At 44.2% G+C, this 20,989-nt stretch overlaps 1 protein-coding gene across 3 annotated transcripts; it reads left to right on the top strand.

Moving 5' to 3' along the window:
• The first annotated feature begins 4,236 nt into the window (after positions 1 to 4,236).
• LOC102303267 (tropomyosin alpha-3 chain) lies at positions 4,237 to 20,966 on the top strand. Of its 3 annotated transcripts, none has more exons than XM_005935864.1 (9): positions 4,237 to 4,545; positions 8,936 to 9,084; positions 16,481 to 16,614; positions 16,803 to 16,920; positions 17,927 to 17,997; positions 19,064 to 19,139; positions 19,292 to 19,354; positions 19,795 to 19,864; positions 20,176 to 20,966. In XM_005935864.1, the coding sequence occupies exons 2-9, from the start codon at positions 8,950 to 8,952 to the stop codon at positions 20,256 to 20,258; spliced, it is 750 nt and encodes a 249-aa protein (XP_005935926.1). In that variant the 5' UTR covers positions 4,237 to 4,545; positions 8,936 to 8,949; the 3' UTR covers positions 20,259 to 20,966. The 3 variants fall into 3 exon arrangements, with proteins under 3 accessions (XP_005935926.1, XP_005935927.1, XP_042081871.1); XM_005935865.1 differs by lacking the exon at positions 19,064 to 19,139 and adding an exon at positions 18,305 to 18,380; XM_042225937.1 differs by having other exon boundaries at positions 4,243 to 4,545; positions 8,939 to 9,084.
• Positions 20,967 to 20,989: the final 23 nt, after the last annotated feature.

Genomic DNA, 20,989 nt, shown 5'->3' with positions numbered 1-20,989 from the left:
CTCAATCTTCCCTTCCACCTTGGCCACTGTAGTAGCAAAACTACTCTGCTTAGCCTTAGGGTAAAACTGAGATTTACTATTCCTCGCATCTTTTCTGGTGGCTGTCGGAGGATCCTGTATATCTCCAAACAATGGATCACTTGGGATTTTAACTTGCCTTTCAACAAACTCAACAACATCGCAAAAAGACACTTTATGTTGAAATCTCTCCTGCAAATCGCAGGCAACATTTCTCCACTTATCCCTGAGCTTATAAGGCAACTTTTTTATAACTGCTTGCATATTAGCAGAGACATCCAACTCATGCAAGGACTCAACGTCTCCCATTGCATTACAACATTGCCTTAATAAAAACCCATATTCCTGCAAAGCCTTCACATCATCAGATTTTATAGATGGCCATTTACTGACCCTGTCAATGTAGGCAGCAGCAATTTTCAGCGAATTGCCAAAGTTCTCTTGGAGCAAAGATTTAGCTTTAGCATATCCATACTCAGCAGGCATATACTGACAGCTTCTGACCATTTCTCTTGGATGGCCTCTAGTGTATTGCTCGAGAAAATATAAACAATCCTTAGCACTGTGAGCTTGACTCTCCACCATGTGCTCAAAAGCTCTCATAAATGTTTGATATTGCAAAGGATCGCCATCAAATAACTGAATGTCACGTCTTGGTAACAAAAACAGAGACTGCTGCTCAGCCAATAAAGTTGTAATTTCATTTTGTTTCTTCAAAACTGTGACTAGACGATCATGACCCTCACCACCTTGCACTGTATGTGTAAGAGGTTTTGATTGTGCGTGAGACTGCGACATCATCTGAGTAGTTGAAACTGCACCTGGAAATACTTGATGTAACTTCGTCTCTGACTTTTCCAAAGAAACGACCTTGGGCCTTACATCCAATACCTGCGCTTGATGATCACTTGCATCAACACCCTGATATGGTTGCTCTGGTAACACAGGTTTGAACGTCGGAGCATTAGGATTTAAAACGGCTAAACGCCCCTGCTCTCGTTCTAAATAAGAACTCATTCCATCAGATTTAACACTAGCAGCACTTGAGACTCGGGACATTTCAGAAGTTTTTAAAACATTCACCTTTGCTGCTGAGGCTGCTATTTCAGTTTCCAAGTCAAGCAGCTCCTTTCTTTTCTTAAGCTGTATTTCTTGTTCTTCCAAAGCATGCTTTTCTTTCAACAACCTCTGTCGAACAAGGGCAGCCATGTCAGCTTCTGCCATTATGCGTGCTGACAAGGCAGATGAAACCATTGAGCCACTGAGTGATGATTTGCTTTTCTTACAACTTTTATTTCCAACATTAGAGATGCTATCACTTGGTTTAACATCATCTATCGCAGCACCTTTACCAACATTCCCGGTGTGCCTAGCAGCACCAGAACCATTTCCAGCAGGTAATGGATCAGAGGAATCAACACCAGGTGGATTTAAATCTGGCAAATCAAGCTCAGACACCTGATTTTTGCTCTGAGGGTTTCCCTTTGCATCATGAAGCCATTTCTTTATCTCCTCCATAAACTCAGTATTATGTGCTCGCACACTTATGAACCAAGCAGTTTGTTTCTCTTGCTCTTCTTGAGGAAGCAAAGGAAGCAAGGTTTCATGCAGATGAGTCGCCTCTTTAAGCAACACAGACAAATTCTCTAACTGAGCCTGAACAGTTGAAACATTATCCTCAGATTGCTTTAACTCTTTAATAATTTTTATGACCTTTTTAATTTTATTAATCTTAGTGTGACCTTCTGTTTGCAGCCTTTCAATCTGATTCTCCAAAGCCTCCAAAGGCTGTCTTTTCTTTCCATCCACATCACCACATTGTATTAATTGGTGTGTCTCCATTTTTCTTCAAAACATTACGAAATCCAAACGCTGAACTGCACCTATGCCACACAGCTTCATTCCAACACCTCAACTTGATGACATTCACTTCATAAACCCTGGCCATACACAATTGACAGGAGCAATATCCCCCACTAACTGCCTATTAAACCTAACTAACTCAACCTAGTCTTCCGTACATACTAGCGGTGGGTATTTATGTACCTCCATACCGTCAGCTGTGAGGAAGACAAACTGTCTTAAACACAAACTGCGGCGGTACTCCCAAGCCAATGGCTTCAGCCGCCTGATGCACAAATACTAGAAAACAAATCAGTACAACACCTTGTGCAGCTGTACTGCTAAAACCTAACAGGGGAACAAGACTCCTGAACAAAATGTACTTATGTAGCCAAAGGCCTAATCTAAAAGCGGGTGGTAAAAGGCAACAGCAAACTACAAAACTATCATCAATAAAACTCATCTATTTATAAATAATCCAATAAAACCTACAAAGAGCAACTTTCTGTTTGACAATTTGTTGCGGCTCTTCCAACCAATGGCCGCGGCAGGCTAAACATGAGGACACCGATGACGCGCAACAATTAACGCACAAAACACTTCTGTATCATTTGCTTCTTTATTTTCACATGCAACTGTCCAAACCACAAATCAGCACATGGGATCAACTGTCAAACAAACGTACAGACGGCACAAGCAAATAACTGCAACTTACGAATAAATGCACTAGCTACTGTGTCCCATTACAAACTAGTCTATGGCATTAATTAGTGCACAAATATACCAACATCGTCAAGTTACAGTCCAAATATCTCACAATCATTCAAACTGCGCTCAAGTTACTATCAATTGCATTCATATTGTGATAATGTTGCGATACGTTACGGTCAACAGAAAGTTTTGCCTCGTGCTCACCCTACCTTCTGCTCATCACATCAGGTGCTGTGTACAAGTGAGTGCAACCACATTTATTATCTACCACACCCATGAGACACGCCCAACACCCATACACCAATATAGTGAGTCCATTTAAACCAACCCACTTTAGACGGGAACCACTCATATGGCTCCTACACAGGCTATACAGTACATAACATCACATGTTTTATGTCACTAAAGTGTTTAATTATGGGGGCTACAGAAAATAATTAAGTTATGGACTATATTTCTATGAAAAACGTGTATACTTACTTCATTTGAATCATTTTAACCATATGTAACCACCTGCATGTGTGTTTGAAAAAAAGGGCTTTGATTTTGCCACCCTCATGCCACCCTAAGAAAATTTCTCTAGATCCGCCCTTGGTCCAGTGGGTCAAATCGAATCCTTTGCGGACCAATTCTGGCCCCCAGCATTGTCTGTTTGGCACACTGCCCTATGATAATACAGAGAAAACCCAATAATCAACCTTTGATCAAGCCCTTGGCAACAGTGGGAAGGAAAAACTCCCTTTTAACAGGAAGAAAATTTTATAATCCGAACAGGGAGCTGGTTCCATAGAAGAGCGGCTTGATCAATGTCCCAGGACTACAGATCGCTGCTGTTACAGCACGAAGGTGGGGGTCTTCCTGCTGGCCAGCACACAGTCTGCTTTAACATCACGCTGGAGCTACCTGTGCACACCTGTCAGAGTCACTCCTCTCTGATCTTCTACACTTTCTTCCCACCTCGAGGTGGCTGCTGCTGTTAATTTAATTGATTTAGTTAGAGCCAAATTGCAATAACACATCAGAAGAACTGGAGAAGATTTCTGGTTTGGTTTGTTAAAAAAAAAATCTGTCATTATGCTTTCTAAGGTTTAGTATTCAATCACAATGAGAGGGGATTAACAGCTAAGGAGTTTCAAAAACAACTTATTCAGGGGGAAAAAAACCCAAAAACAAAACAGAACACAGCCAGAGATTGAAGAGTCCATTCAGTTTCAGGAAAGTCACTAAAACCGGTAAAACTGAAGCAAATCTGGCCAGAGGGGCCGATGGCGCGATATGGCAGCCTCGCTTCTGTCAGTCTGCCCCAGGGCAGCTGTGGCTACAAGTGTATTTTGCCTCCACCAGTGTATGAATGGGAGAGTGAATGAATAGTGGCATTGTAAAGCGCTTTGGGTGCCTTGAAAAGCGCTATATAAATCCAATCCATTATTAAATCTGCAGTTTGTCTGAGAGTAATTAAAAGTAAAAAATACGTTTTAATTCATTTAAAACAGTCATATTTGCACAAAGAATTAATACACTTTCTTTAGTTTTGATAGAGAGCGTTAATGTCAGGTGTCCGGGAGGTATTCACAGAGCTCAAGAGTCTGATTTTAAACTTTGATACTCGGCAGCTTCTTCTTTCGGACTTTTACTTTGAAGAGGACATAGTGCAACATCACTTCCCGTGGAGCGAATTTAACCCGGAAGAGGGCGGAGTCTCCTGAGTTGGGAGTTGGCTGGAACCGGAATCCAGACTCAGCGCGACCAGAACCCTAGACCAGAAATCGAGACCACCACCCAAACAGGGAGCACGAGGACCGACACGAGACTCGAGTCCGCGGAGGCTGAGACGGAGCGCGATTCACAGTTCGTCAAACTTCACGGAGAGTGAGGCATTAGCCGCCAACAGCTAACAGTTAGCTGACCGGGAAGTGAGTGCAGCGGAAGAAGGGCGCGAGCTACAGGTGTGACTCTTTCCAAGGATTCGGACAGGTAAGTGGGGGACACACGGGTAAAGCCGAGCACACTTGAGCTGAGCTAACGAGCTAGCCGCTAACAGGGCGGTGTCCGCAGCTAGCTTCCGGCGCTAACGTGCTAACACGGAACAAACAGTGGCGCACACAAGAGGAAGTCAGGTGTGAAAAACGTGCTTCCGATAAAGTCGGTAATAATCGATGAGGTATGGATAAACGACCTGAGCACGTGAGAGGTGCGCGGGCACAGGGAGGGACTAAAGTTTGAGTTTTATTCAGACCAACTTTATTTAAAAAAGCCAATCATAGGGGGAGAGAACTAGAACCGCCCCCTGAACGTGTCTCTTCAGGTCAAAGCTTCAACTCTGACCTACACTTCCGATTTGATCAGTTTAAGCAGTGGTCAAAAATACGGGTGATGACCCTGTACATTAATCACACTTGGAGGATGGGTCATTGCTCAGGCCCAGCAGTGTGTGGAAATCAGATTATTAAGAATAATCAGAGTACTCTAAGAATCTCTGAGCTGAGCTCAAGTGTAGCAGTCGTTCTTACAGCCTTCAGCTTGGCGGTGTTGGGAATCAAGAGGCTGATGCAGCACAAGAAAGAGCCACTGGTGCTCAGGTGCAACAGCAGCGCACCCATCTCAGCGGATTTGTGTCAGCTGACTGCGAGGAAAATTCCCTGAGATCAACTCGTTGCTGACACCCAATCCAAATATCGGGTCCTCCCAGAGGACGCTGTTCTGTGGAGATGATCTAAAGCAGAGATTGCTCTGCCCTCTTCGTTCATCTCAGGAGCGCGAAACCCATGTTTCTCTATGGGCTGCAGGATGCCACTGGGATCTGACAGCAGAAATAACCACGCCGCCTTCTGTCTGAGCTAAGCTGTTATACTAGGGCTGTTCGATATAACGATATATATCGGATGACAATATAAAAACGTCTATCGTTTGTTTTGTGGTGTTGCGAGCCCCAGCTCGGACAGTCTCGGTCGTTGTGTCCTTGGGCAAGACACTTCACCTACCGCCTACTGGTGGTGGCCAGAGGGACCGATGGCGCAATATGGCAGCCTCGCCTCTGTCAGTCTGTCCCAGGGCAGCTGTGGCTGCAACTGTAGCTGCCTCCACCAGTGTATGAATGTGAGAGTGAATGAATAGTGGTATTGTAAAGTGCTTTGAATCCCGAAAAAGCGCTATATAAATGCAATCCATTATTATTGTTGTTGTTATCGGGACGATAGATGTCTTATATCGGGATATGAGATTTTGGTCATATCACACAGCCCTATGTTATGCTATGTCCCATCCATGTTACCATTGGCTGTCAGAACTTGACAGTCATGTCGCTTCAGAGTTGACGCGTTCCAGGAAAAGCAGGTTTTTGTTTTGGTTCTTCATGAGTTCGAGCCATTCACGTATCACCAGCAACACAGCATATCACTAATCTTTCTTACACATTCGAGAACCGCCTGATCACTGCTTTCCGTACGGCTTGGTCACTCAAAAATACACACGTTGGTTTAATGCAACTCAGTTTTATTTATATAGCGCCAAATCACAAGAACAGTTGCCCCAAGGTGCCATATATGGTAAAAGGCTCATATGAAGGAATAAGATGGGCAACTATTATTTAAGACCTTGTATGTGAGGAGCAGGATTTTGAATTCTGGATTTAACAGGAAGCCAAAACAGGAGAAATCTGCTCTCTCTTTCTAGTCCCTGTCAGGACTCTTGCTGCAGCATTTTGGATCAGCTGAAGGCTTTTCAGGGAGTTTTTAGGACTTCCTGATAATAATGAATTACAGTCGTCCAGCCTGGAAGTAATAAATGCATGAACTAGTTTTTCAGCGTCACTCTGAGACAGGATATTTCTAACTTTAGAGATGTTGCACAAATGGAAGAAAGCAGTCTTACATATTTGTTTAATATGTGCGTTGAAGGACATGTCCTGGTCAAAAATGACTCCAAGGTTCCTCACAGCTGTTACTGGAGGCCAAGGTAATGCCATCCAGAGTAAGAATCTGGTTAGATACCATATTTCTAAGATTTTCAGGGCCGAGTACAATAACCTCAGTTTGATCTGAATTAAGAAGCAGAAAGTTAGCGGCCATCCAGGTCTTTATGTCTTTAAGACATTCCTGCAGTTTAACTCAATTGGTGTGTGTTATCTGGCTTCATGGACAGATAGAGCTGGGTGTCATCTGCATAGCAGTGTAAAATGTATGCTATGTCTTCTAATGATGCTGCCTAAGGGAAGCATGTATAATGTAAACAGAATTGGTCCTAGCACTGAACCCTGTGGAACTCCATAATTAACCTCAGTGTGTGAAGAGGACTCTCCATTTACATGCACAAACTGGAGTCTATTAGATAGATATGATACAAACCACTGCAGTGCAGTACCTGTAATACCTAGCAGCATGTTCTAATCGCTCTAATAGGATATTATGGTCGACAGTATCGAACGCTGCACTGAGGTCTAGCAGGACAAGCACAGAGATGAGTCACAACTAAGAAGATACATTTGTAACTAGGGGTGGGCGGTAGAAACGATATAAATTTGGCCAACAGTAGAGATTTTGACATACTGCTTAACACAAGCGCATTTAGAGTGTGATTAAAGTGGTGGGTGGGTTCTTTTACATTTTGAGAGAAGCCAATTGAGTCTAATAACAGATTAAATGCCATGTTGAGGCTGTCATTTTTAGCATCTACATGGATGTTAAAATCACCCACAATAATTATTTTATCTGAGCTCAGAACTAAATCAGATAAAAGTCTGAGAAATCAGACAGAAACTCTGTGTAAGGCCCAGGTGGACGATAGATGATAACAAGTAAGACTGGTTTAGGGCTGCCAGATTAGTCGACTAGTCACGATTACGTCGACTATCAAAATCGTCGATCGACTGATTTAATAGTCGACGCGTTCGTTTGAAGCTTTGTAAGATCACAAAAGACGCAGGAATAAGTAGTAGGATTTAAGAGTGTAATAACGGACTGAAACAGAAGATGGCAGCACTGCATGTACAAGGATGCCAGCTGCCGTTAAACCCCGAAGAAGAAGCAGCTGTGTCCCAGAATTCATAGCGCGGCCCAGCTCAGTTTCCAACAATGGCGGCAGCTAGTTAGTTTTAATATTACTCTTATTATTCTTTCTGGGTCACAAAATAAACGTTTAACATATTTTCAGGCGAGAATGTAGCTGTGTAAACCTCAAATATCTGCTCAGTTTATCAGGACACCGCATATTTTCAAAAGCGCTCCGACGTTTTCGGACACGTCTGTTACCCACTAGCTCGATAGCCAGCCGGGGGCTAGGTCACCAGAGCCGTGAGAACACCGGACTCCCGGCAAATCGTTTTCAAACCCACCGCCGTCTTTCGCTACTCAGGTTAAACATATATGAGTCACTTAGATAACTTAAAATGTTATTGTTTGGCTTTTTTAAGTATTTTATTTGTTCCTGAGTAAATCGGTTTGGCTGAGATTAAAGTTATAGTTTTTACACAGCTGAATAAACGTCAAGCAGACAGCTGATTAGTGTGAGATGCTCGAGAATATGTTATTTTATATTTTAGATAGCAAGGAGTTTATTAAACTCCACTGAAACAATCTGCAAACTTCATTAAAATTTAATAAACTATCATCTTGTCTTTATTTTTAGTTAGCACAGACCTTAAACACTTAAAGCTGTAAGCTAATGATAGTTATATAAGAGCTGATGCTGCTGGTGCAATAAGCTGTACGTTTTACGCCCAATGGATGATGATCTGAGTCCACTCTGAACCCCCTTGATGACATGCAGCTCTATTTGTCACTGAGCCTCAGCAGCTGGATACTCTAACCCGGGTTAGTGACTGGCGCTGCGACATTTCTTTTAAAGGCCACTAACACAGAGCTCTTCCTGAAATAGCTCAGGTTCTTGCTTCTTTCTTTCCAGCTGTTGAGCTCAGCGTTTGAATTCTTGCCTCAATGTTTGATTTTTCTCTGAGCTTCGACTGACGTGTAAATTCTGCCTTATTCTTGTTTTTCTTTTCAGGATCATTTCTAAACGGAGACATTTGGTCTGCGTTTGTGTTTACGTTATTGTAAAGTCGTGTTTACTGGCGTGGACAAGTCCGGACCGCTAACAGGTTGTAGAAGTGAGCTCCCCTTGCCCCTTTTTTTTGGATTCATGTATTTGCACACAGAGCTCTGAAAAGCTCCACGTTGTGTATCACACCACGGCTCGCTGTGTTCGCTCCCCGGCTCAGTGATAGAGGGCCTCCCTCTGACCATAGCTGTGATTATTTCACTCTTACAAAACGTTGTTTGAACGGACTTCCTGCTGATAGTTTATTTCAGAATAGGTATGTGCGGCGCTCTGTTTTACTGTGAAAAGTGTGTAATAAACTTTTTCTGTGCAGTAGAAGAAGAAAAGATGAGTGGCGGCATGAACAGCATCGAGGCAGTGAAGAAAAAGATCAAAGTCCTGCAGGAGCAGGCCGAGGAGGCCGAGGAGCGGGCAGAGCGACTGCAGAGGGAGGTGGAGAAGGAGAAGAGGACCCGGGAGGAGGTACGGCACACGCACCCGAACGATGTCCTTAAGTCACAGGCGATGACATCACGTATTTCACAGCTGTTTCCTGTCAGGTGGCACGAGGCTGCGCTCCCACAGTCCTGTACTGCTGTGCATTTGTCATTGTGGGTTTAACCCTTTAAAACCGGTCGGAGTGGGCACGCTCCGTTTTGCGTAACTGTTTTTTAAATCTCTGTAGAACTGGAACCACGTAAGCTAGCGCAAAAAATTTTTGCATATGAAACCGGAGGAGTTGTACTTGCATCTTATGCCATCAGCTTGTCCTAGGTCACGGTTTCCTTCCACATAACACTTTTAAAAAACTGCATAAAAAGGGCTTGCAGCAACAAAAACATAATGTTCCAGAAACACGCTTTCAGCTGTTCAAAACACTTCCTACGTTGGAATAGACGTCAGCGCGAACAATCGCATGTCCGCCATTACCTGGCCGAAACCGGAAGTGATGTCATTTTCGCGGAAAATGTCGTTTTTTTTAGCTTCAGGGCCTTATAAGCCTATACTGGTGTTTTTAAAAGTCATATATAGCGTTATGCTTTTCTGAATAGTTTCTGGGATGCTTACAACTCAAATGCACTGCTGGAAATAGTTTTTTTGATGCACATGCTGAATATTTTGCAAATTTGCATTATAATATTTATTTTTGTTTTTCCTGCAGTATATAAAAATTATAAAAATTTCTCTAACTAGAAATATATGTAAAAAAAATCAAAAACAATTTTCAATTTTCTTGTTCATTGCACTTTTTTGCAATTTATGTAGTTACTATGGACTTAATGCATACATGTTATTAAAATCTGGGCTATAACTGTTGTATTGATGTATAGCAACTTGAAATGTTCCCAAAAATGGCTCCACAGCCTGTAAAAATATAAAGATAAGCTCTGGCGGACTTGGTTCTGTGGTAAGGCTTAAAGGCTTATGTGGCACTGCATTTACCTGCCGTCAGACAGGAAGTGATGCCATTACTCGCAATCAGACCTCAATCACAAAACAGGAAGTGTGCCTGATGCGGCTGGCTCTGATTGGTGTACAGCCTGAAGTTTAGAGCGAACTCGGCGTGTTTGAAGCAGGGGGAGATCAGGCGAGCTGTGTAGTTCCAGCAGGGCTGCAGCAGAGGGCGCTCACCTTTTCTAAGTTTGTGGGCTCGCTGACACAGTCGCCTGAGTTTTTGTGAATATTTGGTCCAGCCACTTGGTTGGCTCAGCATGGTGCTGTTTTCACTCTGATTGGCTGTTTAAGCTGTCCGTGACAACATGCTGATCGTGTTTGATGATGCTGGAGGAGAATGCGTTAACCCGGCGGCCAGCGTGAACAGGAAGTGATGAAGCTCGATGAACACGTTCCTGTTGCTTCTTTAAACACAGATATATTTCACCTCTGTAATATTCTGGATGTTTATAACTGAGCTCTTATGTTTGTAAACATTTACAAATATCCTGTTTTTGTTTTTTTGTGATTAATATTTTATTGTGCTTTGAGAACACTACAGTCCACTGCAGAGACAGATTACATCACATTAAAAAAAAGCATCAGCATAGCAGCAGAACAGTAGAGAATACAAAACCAAAATGAGGGGGACAAACAAAGCAAGAGATAAACAAACAAAAACAGCCAGCCTTTGACTATGTGGGTCTTACTGCATGCCACACCCTGACATCCCTGAGGGTGCTTCGTCAGAATGTCAATGTCAGTCCCACTCCAAGTTCTAGTCTGTTCGTTTTATTCTGGACAGATATGGATCCCACTTCAGATGGAAACTCTCCACTTTATTCAGAAGCCTGTATGACAGTTGTCCAAGTGCAGCAAGTCTCCCTAGTTGAATATGCCATACAGAGACAGGTGGGGTGGAAGGGGCCTTCCACTGGGAAATAATGAGTTTACGCCCCAGCATCAATGCAGTCTGTACCCACTCAGCAGCCTTAGGTGGAGCATAGTTAAGGAGTGATGGGTCTCCCAAAACAAATAGTCTTGGTGAAAAAGGAATATCCCATCGTATGGTTGATTTGATAAAGTCATGTATCTCAGTCCAAAAGATTTGGGTTTTAGGACAGCTCCAAAATCATATGGGTCAATGTGCCTACCCCAGTCTGACATCTGCATGAGGTTCGCCCTATACAGTCTGTGTGGCGACCAGTAAATTCGGTGTAGTAATTTAAATTGGATTAGTGTCCTTCTAAGTTCCCTGGACACCTTTTTACTATTCTGCAAAATTGCAGTCCATTCCTGATCTGTAAAAGCCACACCAAGGTCAGATTCCCAAGCTAACTGGAGGGCGGGTAGCCCTTTACTCGTGCCCTTAACAATCATTTAGTAATATTTAGAGACTTCACGACCTCCCCCAAAGATTTTTTTGATGTAGCTGAGATATTCAATAGTTGGAGGTGGTGTTTAGGAGGAACCAAAAGTTTTGAGCAATAAGTGCCGGAGCTGCAAGTACCTCCAAAACTGACTCTGTGGCAACCAAAACTGCTTTAAGGTCGTTGAAGGACTTGAGAATACTCCCCTGATACAGGTCTCCGAGAACAAGTATCCCAGTCTGGACCCACAGTCTCCAGAAAAACGGAAACTTATTAATGCAGAGTTTGGGATTGAGCCATATGGAGGCCTCAGTATGAAGGTGGGAGTTAAAATTTAATAGCAAGGCCACCTTCTTCCAGACCGTCTGCAGAACCGGAAGAATGGGGTGGGTTTGTATATCTGGTGGGAGCTTGGTGGTTAAAATGTGCATCGGAAGGAGTGGTGAGCACAAAGTACTCTCCAGACTAAACCATGGGGGGGCTCGTTCTGGAGGGAGAGCCAGTGAACCATGTGTCTCAGACCGAAAGCATAATGGTAAAACAGTAAATCTGGGACCCCCAGGCCTCCCGACTCCACTGGCTGCTGTAGCTTTTTAAGCTTTATTCTAGGGCGTCTGTTGTTCCGTATGAATTGGTTGCACAATCTGTCAAATTGATGAAAATATTTTGATGGGATTTCTAGCGGAGTGTTTGTAGTAGGTAATTAAATTTTGGAGCACAATTCATTTTGATGATGTTAACTTTACCCCAAAAGGTGAGAAACAAAGGGGACCATCTACTTATGTCGTTTCTGAACTTGTCCAATAGAGTTTCAAAACTAGCCTGAACTATGTTGTATAACAAACGGGGGAATGTAATGCCCAAGTATTTAATACCAGTCTGAGGCCAGCTGAAATCCCCCGGCTGGAACAGGGTTTTGGGGCAGAAGGCTGTCAGAGGGAGCGCTTCAGACTTTGACCAATTTACTCTATATCCTGATATATTAGAGAACCGGTTAATAATTCTTAAGAGAGCAGGTAGAGCCCGTTCTGGCTGCGATATTAGGACCAGGCCGTCATCAGCATAGAGCATCAACTTGTGATTATTATTGTGGACCTGGATACCTGGAGAATCAGGGTCTGTACGTATTGTCGCTGCCAGAGGCTCTAAAGCTAGAGCAAAAAGCAGAGGACTCAGTGGGCAGCCCTGTCTTGTACCTCCGTGGAGGTCGAAGGACTGTGATACAATACGGTTCGTTAGTATTGATGCTCTTGGATTGTTGTAGAGAAGTTTGACCCACCTTATGAATTTTGGGCCAAAGCCAAATGCTTCCATTACACAGAAAACAGAAAACGCCACTCTACCCTGTCGAATGCTTTCTCTGCATCTAGGGAGAGGTTTCAGCTGGAGAGAAGTCCCCCGTAGAGGATTTATCCTGGGTTGCCCACATAATATCAATTAGGCGTCTAATATTATCGGCAGAGCTGTGGTCCGAATAAAACCAACTTGGTCGGGGTGTATTAAGTAAGTCATGACCTCATCTAATCTGGTTGCTAGTACCTTAGCTAAAATTTTGCAATTGCAATTGATCAAGCTTATTGGTCTGTAACTCTTACAGTCAAGCGGGTCTTTGTTTTTCTTTAGGACAAGGGAAATAAGTGCCTCTGACAGTGTTGGTGGCAGGCTGCCCTTATCCAGGGCCTCCTCAAACATTTGCAGGAGTAAAGGGAAGAGCTCATCTGCAAAGTTCCTGTAAAACTCTGCTGTAAACCCATCCAACCCAGGGGCCTTGTCAATTGGGAGATTTTTGATTACCCTTAAGATCTCTTCCTTTGAAATTGGGGCGTCCAGGGAGTCCACCTGTGTCTTAGAGAGAGTTGGGAGGTTGAGGGGGGAGAGAAAACTGTTAATTTCCTGAGAGTTTGCTTGTACTTCTGAGGAGTAGAGTTGCATATAGAAATCTCTAAAGGCTTCATTCACTTCAGAGGGTTTTGACACCATAGTGCCATCCTGTGCTCTAACTGCTGCTATGATAGTCTGAGCTTCTTTTTGTTTAATATATCTTGCAAGTAGTTTGCCAGGTTTATCTCCATCTTCGAAGTATTTCTGCCCGAAATAGAGAAAACTCCATTTTCTGAGTCAAAATTGAGTTAAACTCATATTTAAGTCTAGTTAGGTGGGTCAGATTTGCTGAGCTCATGTCTGCCTTAAAAGCGGCTTCAGCTATGGCAATCTTCCTCTCCAGGTCTATCTGCTTGGTCAGAGCAGTTCTCTTCTTATATGAGGCATGCTGGATGATGAACCCTCTAATAAAAGCTTTCAAAGCTTCCCATGCTACACCTGCACTGGGAGCTGTAGAGAGGTTCATTTCTATATAAGAATTGATCTGCTCTCTTAAGGAGTGCAAAAAGTTGGGATCATGTAAAAGGCTTGAGTTTAGCCTCCATCTGGGAGACTTGGGGGGGCTACCAAATGAGCTCAGAGGCGTGGTCAGAAACGCGTATACTACCAATAGAGCAAGACATTGCTGAGGGCATGATAGAATTTGACACAAGAAAATAATCTATTCTTGACAGAGTGTTGTGGGGGCAGAATAAAAGGTGTAATCTCTTGTGGATGGGTTGAATACTCTCCATACGTCCACCAAACCCAAGGTCCTACACATTTTTATAGCGACCGACGCTGATCTAGAGTGTCGCTGTGAGGGAGTGCTTCGATCCAGTATATCATCCATGACCAAATTGAAGTCCCCTGCTATCAGGATTGGGTAGTCGCCCATATCACTAATTTTGCATTCCAAGTTTCCAAAAACGGTGGGGTCGTCGATGTTTGGTGCATAGACATTGCTTAAAATCATCGTAATCATTGAATCTCAGCCAAGAGTAGCAATGTCTGCCCATCTTCATCCTTAACCATCCGGGAGCATTTAAACTGTAACTGCTTATGAATTAAAATTGCGACACCCCTACTCTGACTGCTGCCACACGAAAAGAATACCTGACCCACCCAATCACGGCAAAGTTTATCTGACTCTTGGGGAGACAAGTGAGTCTCTTGAAGAAAGACAATGTCAACTTTTTTTTGATTTGATAAATGTCATGATTTCTTTTTTTTATTGAGTGGTTAAGGCCCTTTACATTCCAGGTCATTAAAGTAAGGGCCCTTTGTGGCTTATTCGCCATCATGCAATACGTGTCAGACATATAACCGTGGGGTAACTTATTATTAGAACCAGGAGTTCAGTACTGAGTGGACAATATTTGGAAGACTGGCTGTAAGAAAAATGGGGGGGGGGTTGGAAGTAAATAAAAATACCAACTGATAAACATTTAAACAAATACGTCTGGGGCAACCGAGAACAGTCATAAACAGGACCTGTCGCCAGCAGCATATTAAATCAATGTAATATGAGGAAAACAGTCATTCCGGGACTTAGCTAGCTGAACAAACTGAAAAGGGCTTCATAACAACTGAAAAACTTACAGGAATTTAATAGTCTTAGTGAGCTTCGTATCCTCAGAAGCAGCACAACTGAATAACTCAAATAAAACTGCAAAGCCCTATAATATTGAAACTAAACAGGAGGTGCAAAGTATATCGTGTATAGCATGTTAATTAACGCTAGGGCAAGAGAAAAAAAAAGGGTAGTGTTTAAATCCAAGCCCTGACTGTAAATAACTCAAGGTAAAGACAGAATGTAGTCCTGGGCTTTTTTGGGGTCAGTAAACTCACGTCTGCCCTCCGTCATTTTCAGCACCAGCACTGCTGGGAACAGTAGGGAGAACTTTATCTTCCTTTCGTGCAGCAGCCGTTTACAGGGATTAAATGCCGCTCGTTTGTCCGTGACAAGTGCACTCACTCCAAGAACCGTATAATTATAAATATGAGCGTGGTGAAAGTTGGGCAGCACGCTAACGTTTTTGTCCCTCTGTGTGCTCGTAAGGGTCTGACCCTTTCACTCCTTTGATTTTTTCCTCGTATCTTTTCTTTGTCTTTTCGTCGAGTCTGTCTTTGTACGGACCGGCATTGTTCTTCTTCGTTTTGTACATACCTTTTTTGGGCGGCAAAGAAAAAACAAGAAGGTATTGGAACCGGAGAATGAACGTTTTGCGGTGCTGCAAATGCTTGCATTTGATGTGGTACTTGGATTGTTTTGCCACGAGTTCCCAGCATGCAATGTGCGAAAGTCGCGTGGTCTGTCAATCTCTATTCAAGCTGCCATCTTGACCGCCTACGTCACCGGACTCCACAAATATCCTGTTATTTATCTTACTGTTGTTGTGCTGCAGCGACATCAATTCCTCCGATTATCAAAGTGTTGTGAAAATGCCTATGATTGATAGGTGCGTTGACTCACGCACATCTGGAGGTGGCTCACATGTGGTTCCTCCCTCACAGTGTGCACAGCCTCATTGCTACCTGTTACAGTAAATATCCAGTACCCTTCCTGTCAGCGGAGTGTGTACTCTGAGTACTGCAGTACAGTGTGTGTGTGTGTGTGTGTGTGTGTGTGTGTGTGTGTGTGTGTGTGTGTGTGTATCAGGGCGTGACGCGCTGATAAACGGCAGCATGAAGCTACTGATAACACACACTTGGCTGTGTGACCTGATGCGTACAGGAAGCCTGACCCGTTTCACTTCCTGTTACCTCCAGATTAAAGGTGCTGGATTAAAAAGGCCGCAGTCTGCTTGTGCGTTCTGCTGCTGAAACTCGACTTTGAGCAGAATTAAAGTCGAGTTTCATAATTTAAGAGTAAATAGACAAACTACAGTTAAGCTTTGTTTTTGTTTGTGAATCATGAAATCAGAAACATTATTTATAAAACAGATGATTCCTGTGTCATTTCCTGTTTGTGCTCCTGAACCAGAGCAAGCTTGTTATTACTACAATAACAATGTTTCATAACTAGTAATAACACATTTTTAGCTTTAAGTATTTCATGTGCAGCTGTCACTGTGTGTGTGCGCGCACCTGTGTGTGTGTGAAAATGAATTTTATTGTGAAAGGAAGGAACAGGATGGGGAATGACCGGATGTTTGCGCCCCTGGGGGGTTAGAGGTCGATGTGTCAGCTGACCTGTGTCTGTCTCCCCGCAGGCGGAGGCCGAGGTCACGTCTCTCGGTCGACGTCTGCAGCTCAGCGAGGAGAACCTGGACCGCACTCAGGAGAGACTCGCCGCCGCGCTGCACAAGCTGGACGAGGTTGAGAAGGTAGCCGACGAGAGCGAGAGGTTAGAGGGCGCTTGTATTCCACAAATACTGCAAAGTACTACAGCTTGTAATAATACACAGTAATACTGTGGCAGTACTATGAGAAGCACTGCAGGATTTGTAGGATTTGTTTGTAGCTGTTTTACACAGCAGCAGTGCTGAGAAGGTCAAAGGTTAAATGTGATCACATAACTTTGTCCATAATCAGGGGGATGAAGGTGATTGAGAACAGAGCTCTGAAGGACGAGGAGAAGATGGAGCTGCTGGAGGTGCAGCTGAGGGAGGCCAAAACCATCGCTGAGGAGGCAGACCGCAAGTATGAGGAGGTACTGCAGTACTGCACACGCTGCTACTGGCATTACCACATAGTTAGAGCAGGGCGATATGACCCAAAATATTTATCACGATATACATCTGAAAATCTGCGATAACGATATAACTGACGATATAATTGAGACGAGACAAAATACTTTACAACTTTATTAGTGCAAAAAAAACCATCAAAGTATCTTCACTTAAACAAGCAGCTGTTTTATCTGCATTAAAGTTATATAAAATGTAACAGTGCAAATGCAAACTCGTCGCTGACAGTTTAACCAAAAGGCATTTCCAGTGGAAACTGGCCGACATATCCTCAGCATAACCATGTATAACATCCACAACACTTAAAAAGAGGTTATACACACAATACGGTAATATTATGTTGAAGCACAGTACGTATCACTCCGCGAGGCTCCGCCTACGATAGCCGTAATGCTCCGACAATCCATCAAGCGGTGCGGCTTCGTAGCTCAGCAAAGTCGCACTGAAACATTTGACAGATTTTCGAGCGCCGTGCACATAAAATCGTTTCGAGGTCAGTAAACACAACCAGAGTTCATACATAAGGCACACGGGATTATAAGGGGCTCTGTCGACTTTCAGACAAATCAAAGGATTGATTTTAAGTGCGCCGTATTTTCCAAACAACACGGTAATAACGACGGCCCGCTAGCATGCGCTACCAAAAATAGTGCTTTGTTGTGTATCTGACGGACGAAAGCCAAACCAGTTCCACACCAGTGAAGCTGCAGCGTTTTTACAAACCAGTTCTGATTCATGGTTTCATTCAACGATCCGCTTTCGCTCTTCTCGTTCTGCGTCGCCGCCATGTGCGTATGTAAACAAAGGCACTGCACATGCGCGTTTTACCCATATTCTATCGCCATATTTCATTTTCTTATCGTTGCCCAACATTACACCGGTGTTATCGTGAACGGTATGATATGGCCCAGCACTAGTAGTACATAGTGGTGTCGTACACAGGAATGCAGTGTGCTGTTTGATTGACAGGTGGCTCGTAAACTGGTGATGGTGGAAGGAGAGCTGGAGCGAGCTGAAGAACGAGCGGAGCAGGCCGAGAGGTTCTGCGCGCGCACACACACACACACACACATACACATACACACAGACACACACAGACTTTCAGAGCCACTTTATTAGGAACACCTCGGGGACCACACAGGTGAGTTTCGAGCGGGTAGGTGTTCCTAATGAAGTGGACATACCTGCCTCTGTAACAGCATGAAGCTGCTTTGACACACCTGGTAACTTTGACATCACATTGATGTGATGCCACACTGCTTCTGTAACAGCTCCGCCTCTTTCTCCCTGTCTGTTTCTACGGCAACTGTCTGCATGCCCTGCTACCTGCCTCCACCTGTCTCACAGTAAGGTTCGGAGGTTGGAGGAGCAGCTGAGGAGCTTCGATCATTCGCTGAAGAGTCTGCAGGCGTCCGAGGATAAGGTACTGAGGGTCACATGACCTGGACCTGCTGTCCGAGTGAAGCTCCTCCTCCTGACCTCCCACTGCCTCCATGATCTCTGACCTTTATCTGCTGCTTCAGCTCCTCCTCCTCACCCTCCTCCTCTTGTTGCTCTGCATGAATCTACCTGCAGGCTCAATGACACCTGACAGTGCGCGCGCACACACACCTGATGACACACACACAAACTCATAGGGTGCTCAGGTGGTGTCGGGTTGATTAAAATCCTTCTAGAAGCAGTTCTCGACACTCGGCAGCCATCTTGATAACAGGATGTCAAGCAGCAGGTGAGGTAGAAATGTAAATCAATGGCTTTGTTGGCATCCTCATGACTTGAAAACAAAGGGGCGGAGCCTACAGATCACATTTATGGTGTTCCACCTTGCACCTGTCTGCCTGGCGACAGAATACATCATCAGTTCCGTACCTGGCAATCTCTCAGAGCAGCACCTGTGCAGGTGTGCTGCTCCGTCTAAGTCCTGAGGCGGGAACATTAAAGATGGGGACCGTATGAACAGTTGGGTCAGGCTCATAACATTTCCAGGTTCTGCTGAGTGCATCCTGCTTTAGTCGGAAGGTAGTTGATACCTGACACCACCTGAGCCTACCTGCCCACATGCCTGTCTGACACACTGTGTCCTCTGATGTGACCTTTGACCTGCAGCAAGACCCGGGTGTTGGAGGAGGAGCTGAAAACTGTGTTCACAAGTGCAAAGTCTCTGGAGGCCCAAGCCGACAAGGTAGGAGGAGGGGGTGGGGCTTCATGGCACAGGTAAATCTGCCGGGGAACGGAGCCGGTGCAGTCTCTGGAACCAGAAACGGTTCAGCCTCACACCTGTGTGCTCACCTGTGTGTACCTGCTCTCTGATTGGCTGCTGTCTCTGTGTGTCAGTACTCTCAGAAGGAGGACAGGTATGAGGAGGAGATCAAGAGTCTGCGCAACAGACTGAAGGAGGTGAGTGTCATGTTCACCTGTGACGTCACGACCTGTTGGAGAAACTCGATTTGTTTCTTCTTTTCACAATAAAAGCTGTCAGCTGCATGGAGGGAAGCATCTGAATAAAGTCAGCCAATCGTCGGTTTAAGGCTAAGTGTGTAATGTATTTTCAATTTTATAATTAAGGTCTGAGACTTTGTCTGAGGTCACGAATATTAAACAAGATTAATGTGACCATAAAGTGTGATGTTTTATTTTGAAAAAAACTAAACAAAAAAAATATCTTGAAAGGGTTTAAAAAAGTATAAAACCAGGACGTACGAGCGTTTTCAGTTTGACTATTTATCCTGCACAAAACAACAAACCAGAGCGACCAATCAGGGTTCTGCAACAGACCAGCTTTTCACATTCTCCCCCATGTGTATTTCCCTTTTGTCATCTGACTTCCTGTGTTTCAGGCTGAGACCAGAGCTGAGTTTGCCGAGCGCTCGGTGGCCAAACTGGAGAAAACCATCGATGGTCTGGAAGGTGAGGCCCACGATCAATATTCATCACAGACAACAAGTGTTATTTGTCACATACACAGTACAACATGTGTCCGAGCTGCGGACAGCCTGCAGACTTAGCTGCGCCATTCCAGGTTTTAGCATGGTTTTCTAGCAGGACCCTTACTGAATACAGGGCGAACTTGCAACTCCCGCTCCAAAGGCATATAGTCTTACCACTACACTATCAGCTGCCAGCTGAGGTCACAAAGTAAAACTGTAAGACCTCAGAGACCAGCCTGTGATTGATGTGATTGGTCATTGACTGGTTGGCCCCTCCTCTCTGTGTTGCAGATGCTTTGACTTCTGCCAAGAACGCAAACCTGGAGCTCCAGGCGACCCTGAACCAGACCATGGAGGAGCTCAACTCCTGCTGAACCTCTGGCTCCGCCTTACCTGACGTGGATGTCAGGAAACTCTGTGGCCAAAATATTCCTCTTCCCTTTCTTCCTCTGGCTCAGCCCCTTTTGTCACTGGCCCCTCCCCTTTTCTCTGCTTGCTGGAGGTCAAAAACTAGATCCTCTGATCCTGCTATGAGAGGAGTGTGGGAGATATTTCCTCTCCAATCTGGCTCCTCCCCTCACCTTTGGCCCCTCCCCCTCTTTTCTCACATTCCTACTTTGAACTTTTTCTGCACAGTTTGCTTTGCCTCCACCCCAGTCATGTTTTTGTAATAATGAGTGACTAACAGCCCCGCCCCTCGTTAACTAATGACTAATGGCGTGTTTGTCTTAACGGTTTGTTGTTCCTGCTTTAGTTCACTTTGCCACAATAAATATTGATGAGTGATTGATGAAAGCCAATCTTCTGTTAGCCAATTAATTATTGTTTTTGTCTTCTGGGGTGTGGCTTACTGGAGTGACCAATAACAGAGGCATTCAACTGCCAAATATGGTGAACAAAGGGGCCAATCACAAGCCAGTCACGCCTCCTGTTTTCTTTGACCTTAGGACAGAATCAAAGTTAAGAAAAGTGATTACCTGGAGGCAGGTGCTGTCATCACTGATGATGTCACAGTTCATTGTAATAAATCGTGAAAGTGAAACAGGATTTTATAAAATAAAAGTACCATATGTAGACCCAAACAGAGTCTGGGGGTTATTGATCG

Source organism: Haplochromis burtoni, unplaced genomic scaffold (genome assembly GCF_018398535.1).
Source record: "Haplochromis burtoni strain Fernald_Lab_line unplaced genomic scaffold, NCSU_Asbu1 Contig_190, whole genome shotgun sequence".
Taxonomy (NCBI): domain Eukaryota; kingdom Metazoa; phylum Chordata; class Actinopteri; order Cichliformes; family Cichlidae; genus Haplochromis; species Haplochromis burtoni.
Note: the sequence above shows the minus strand (reverse complement) of the source record. Positions and strands in the feature narration are given on the sequence as shown.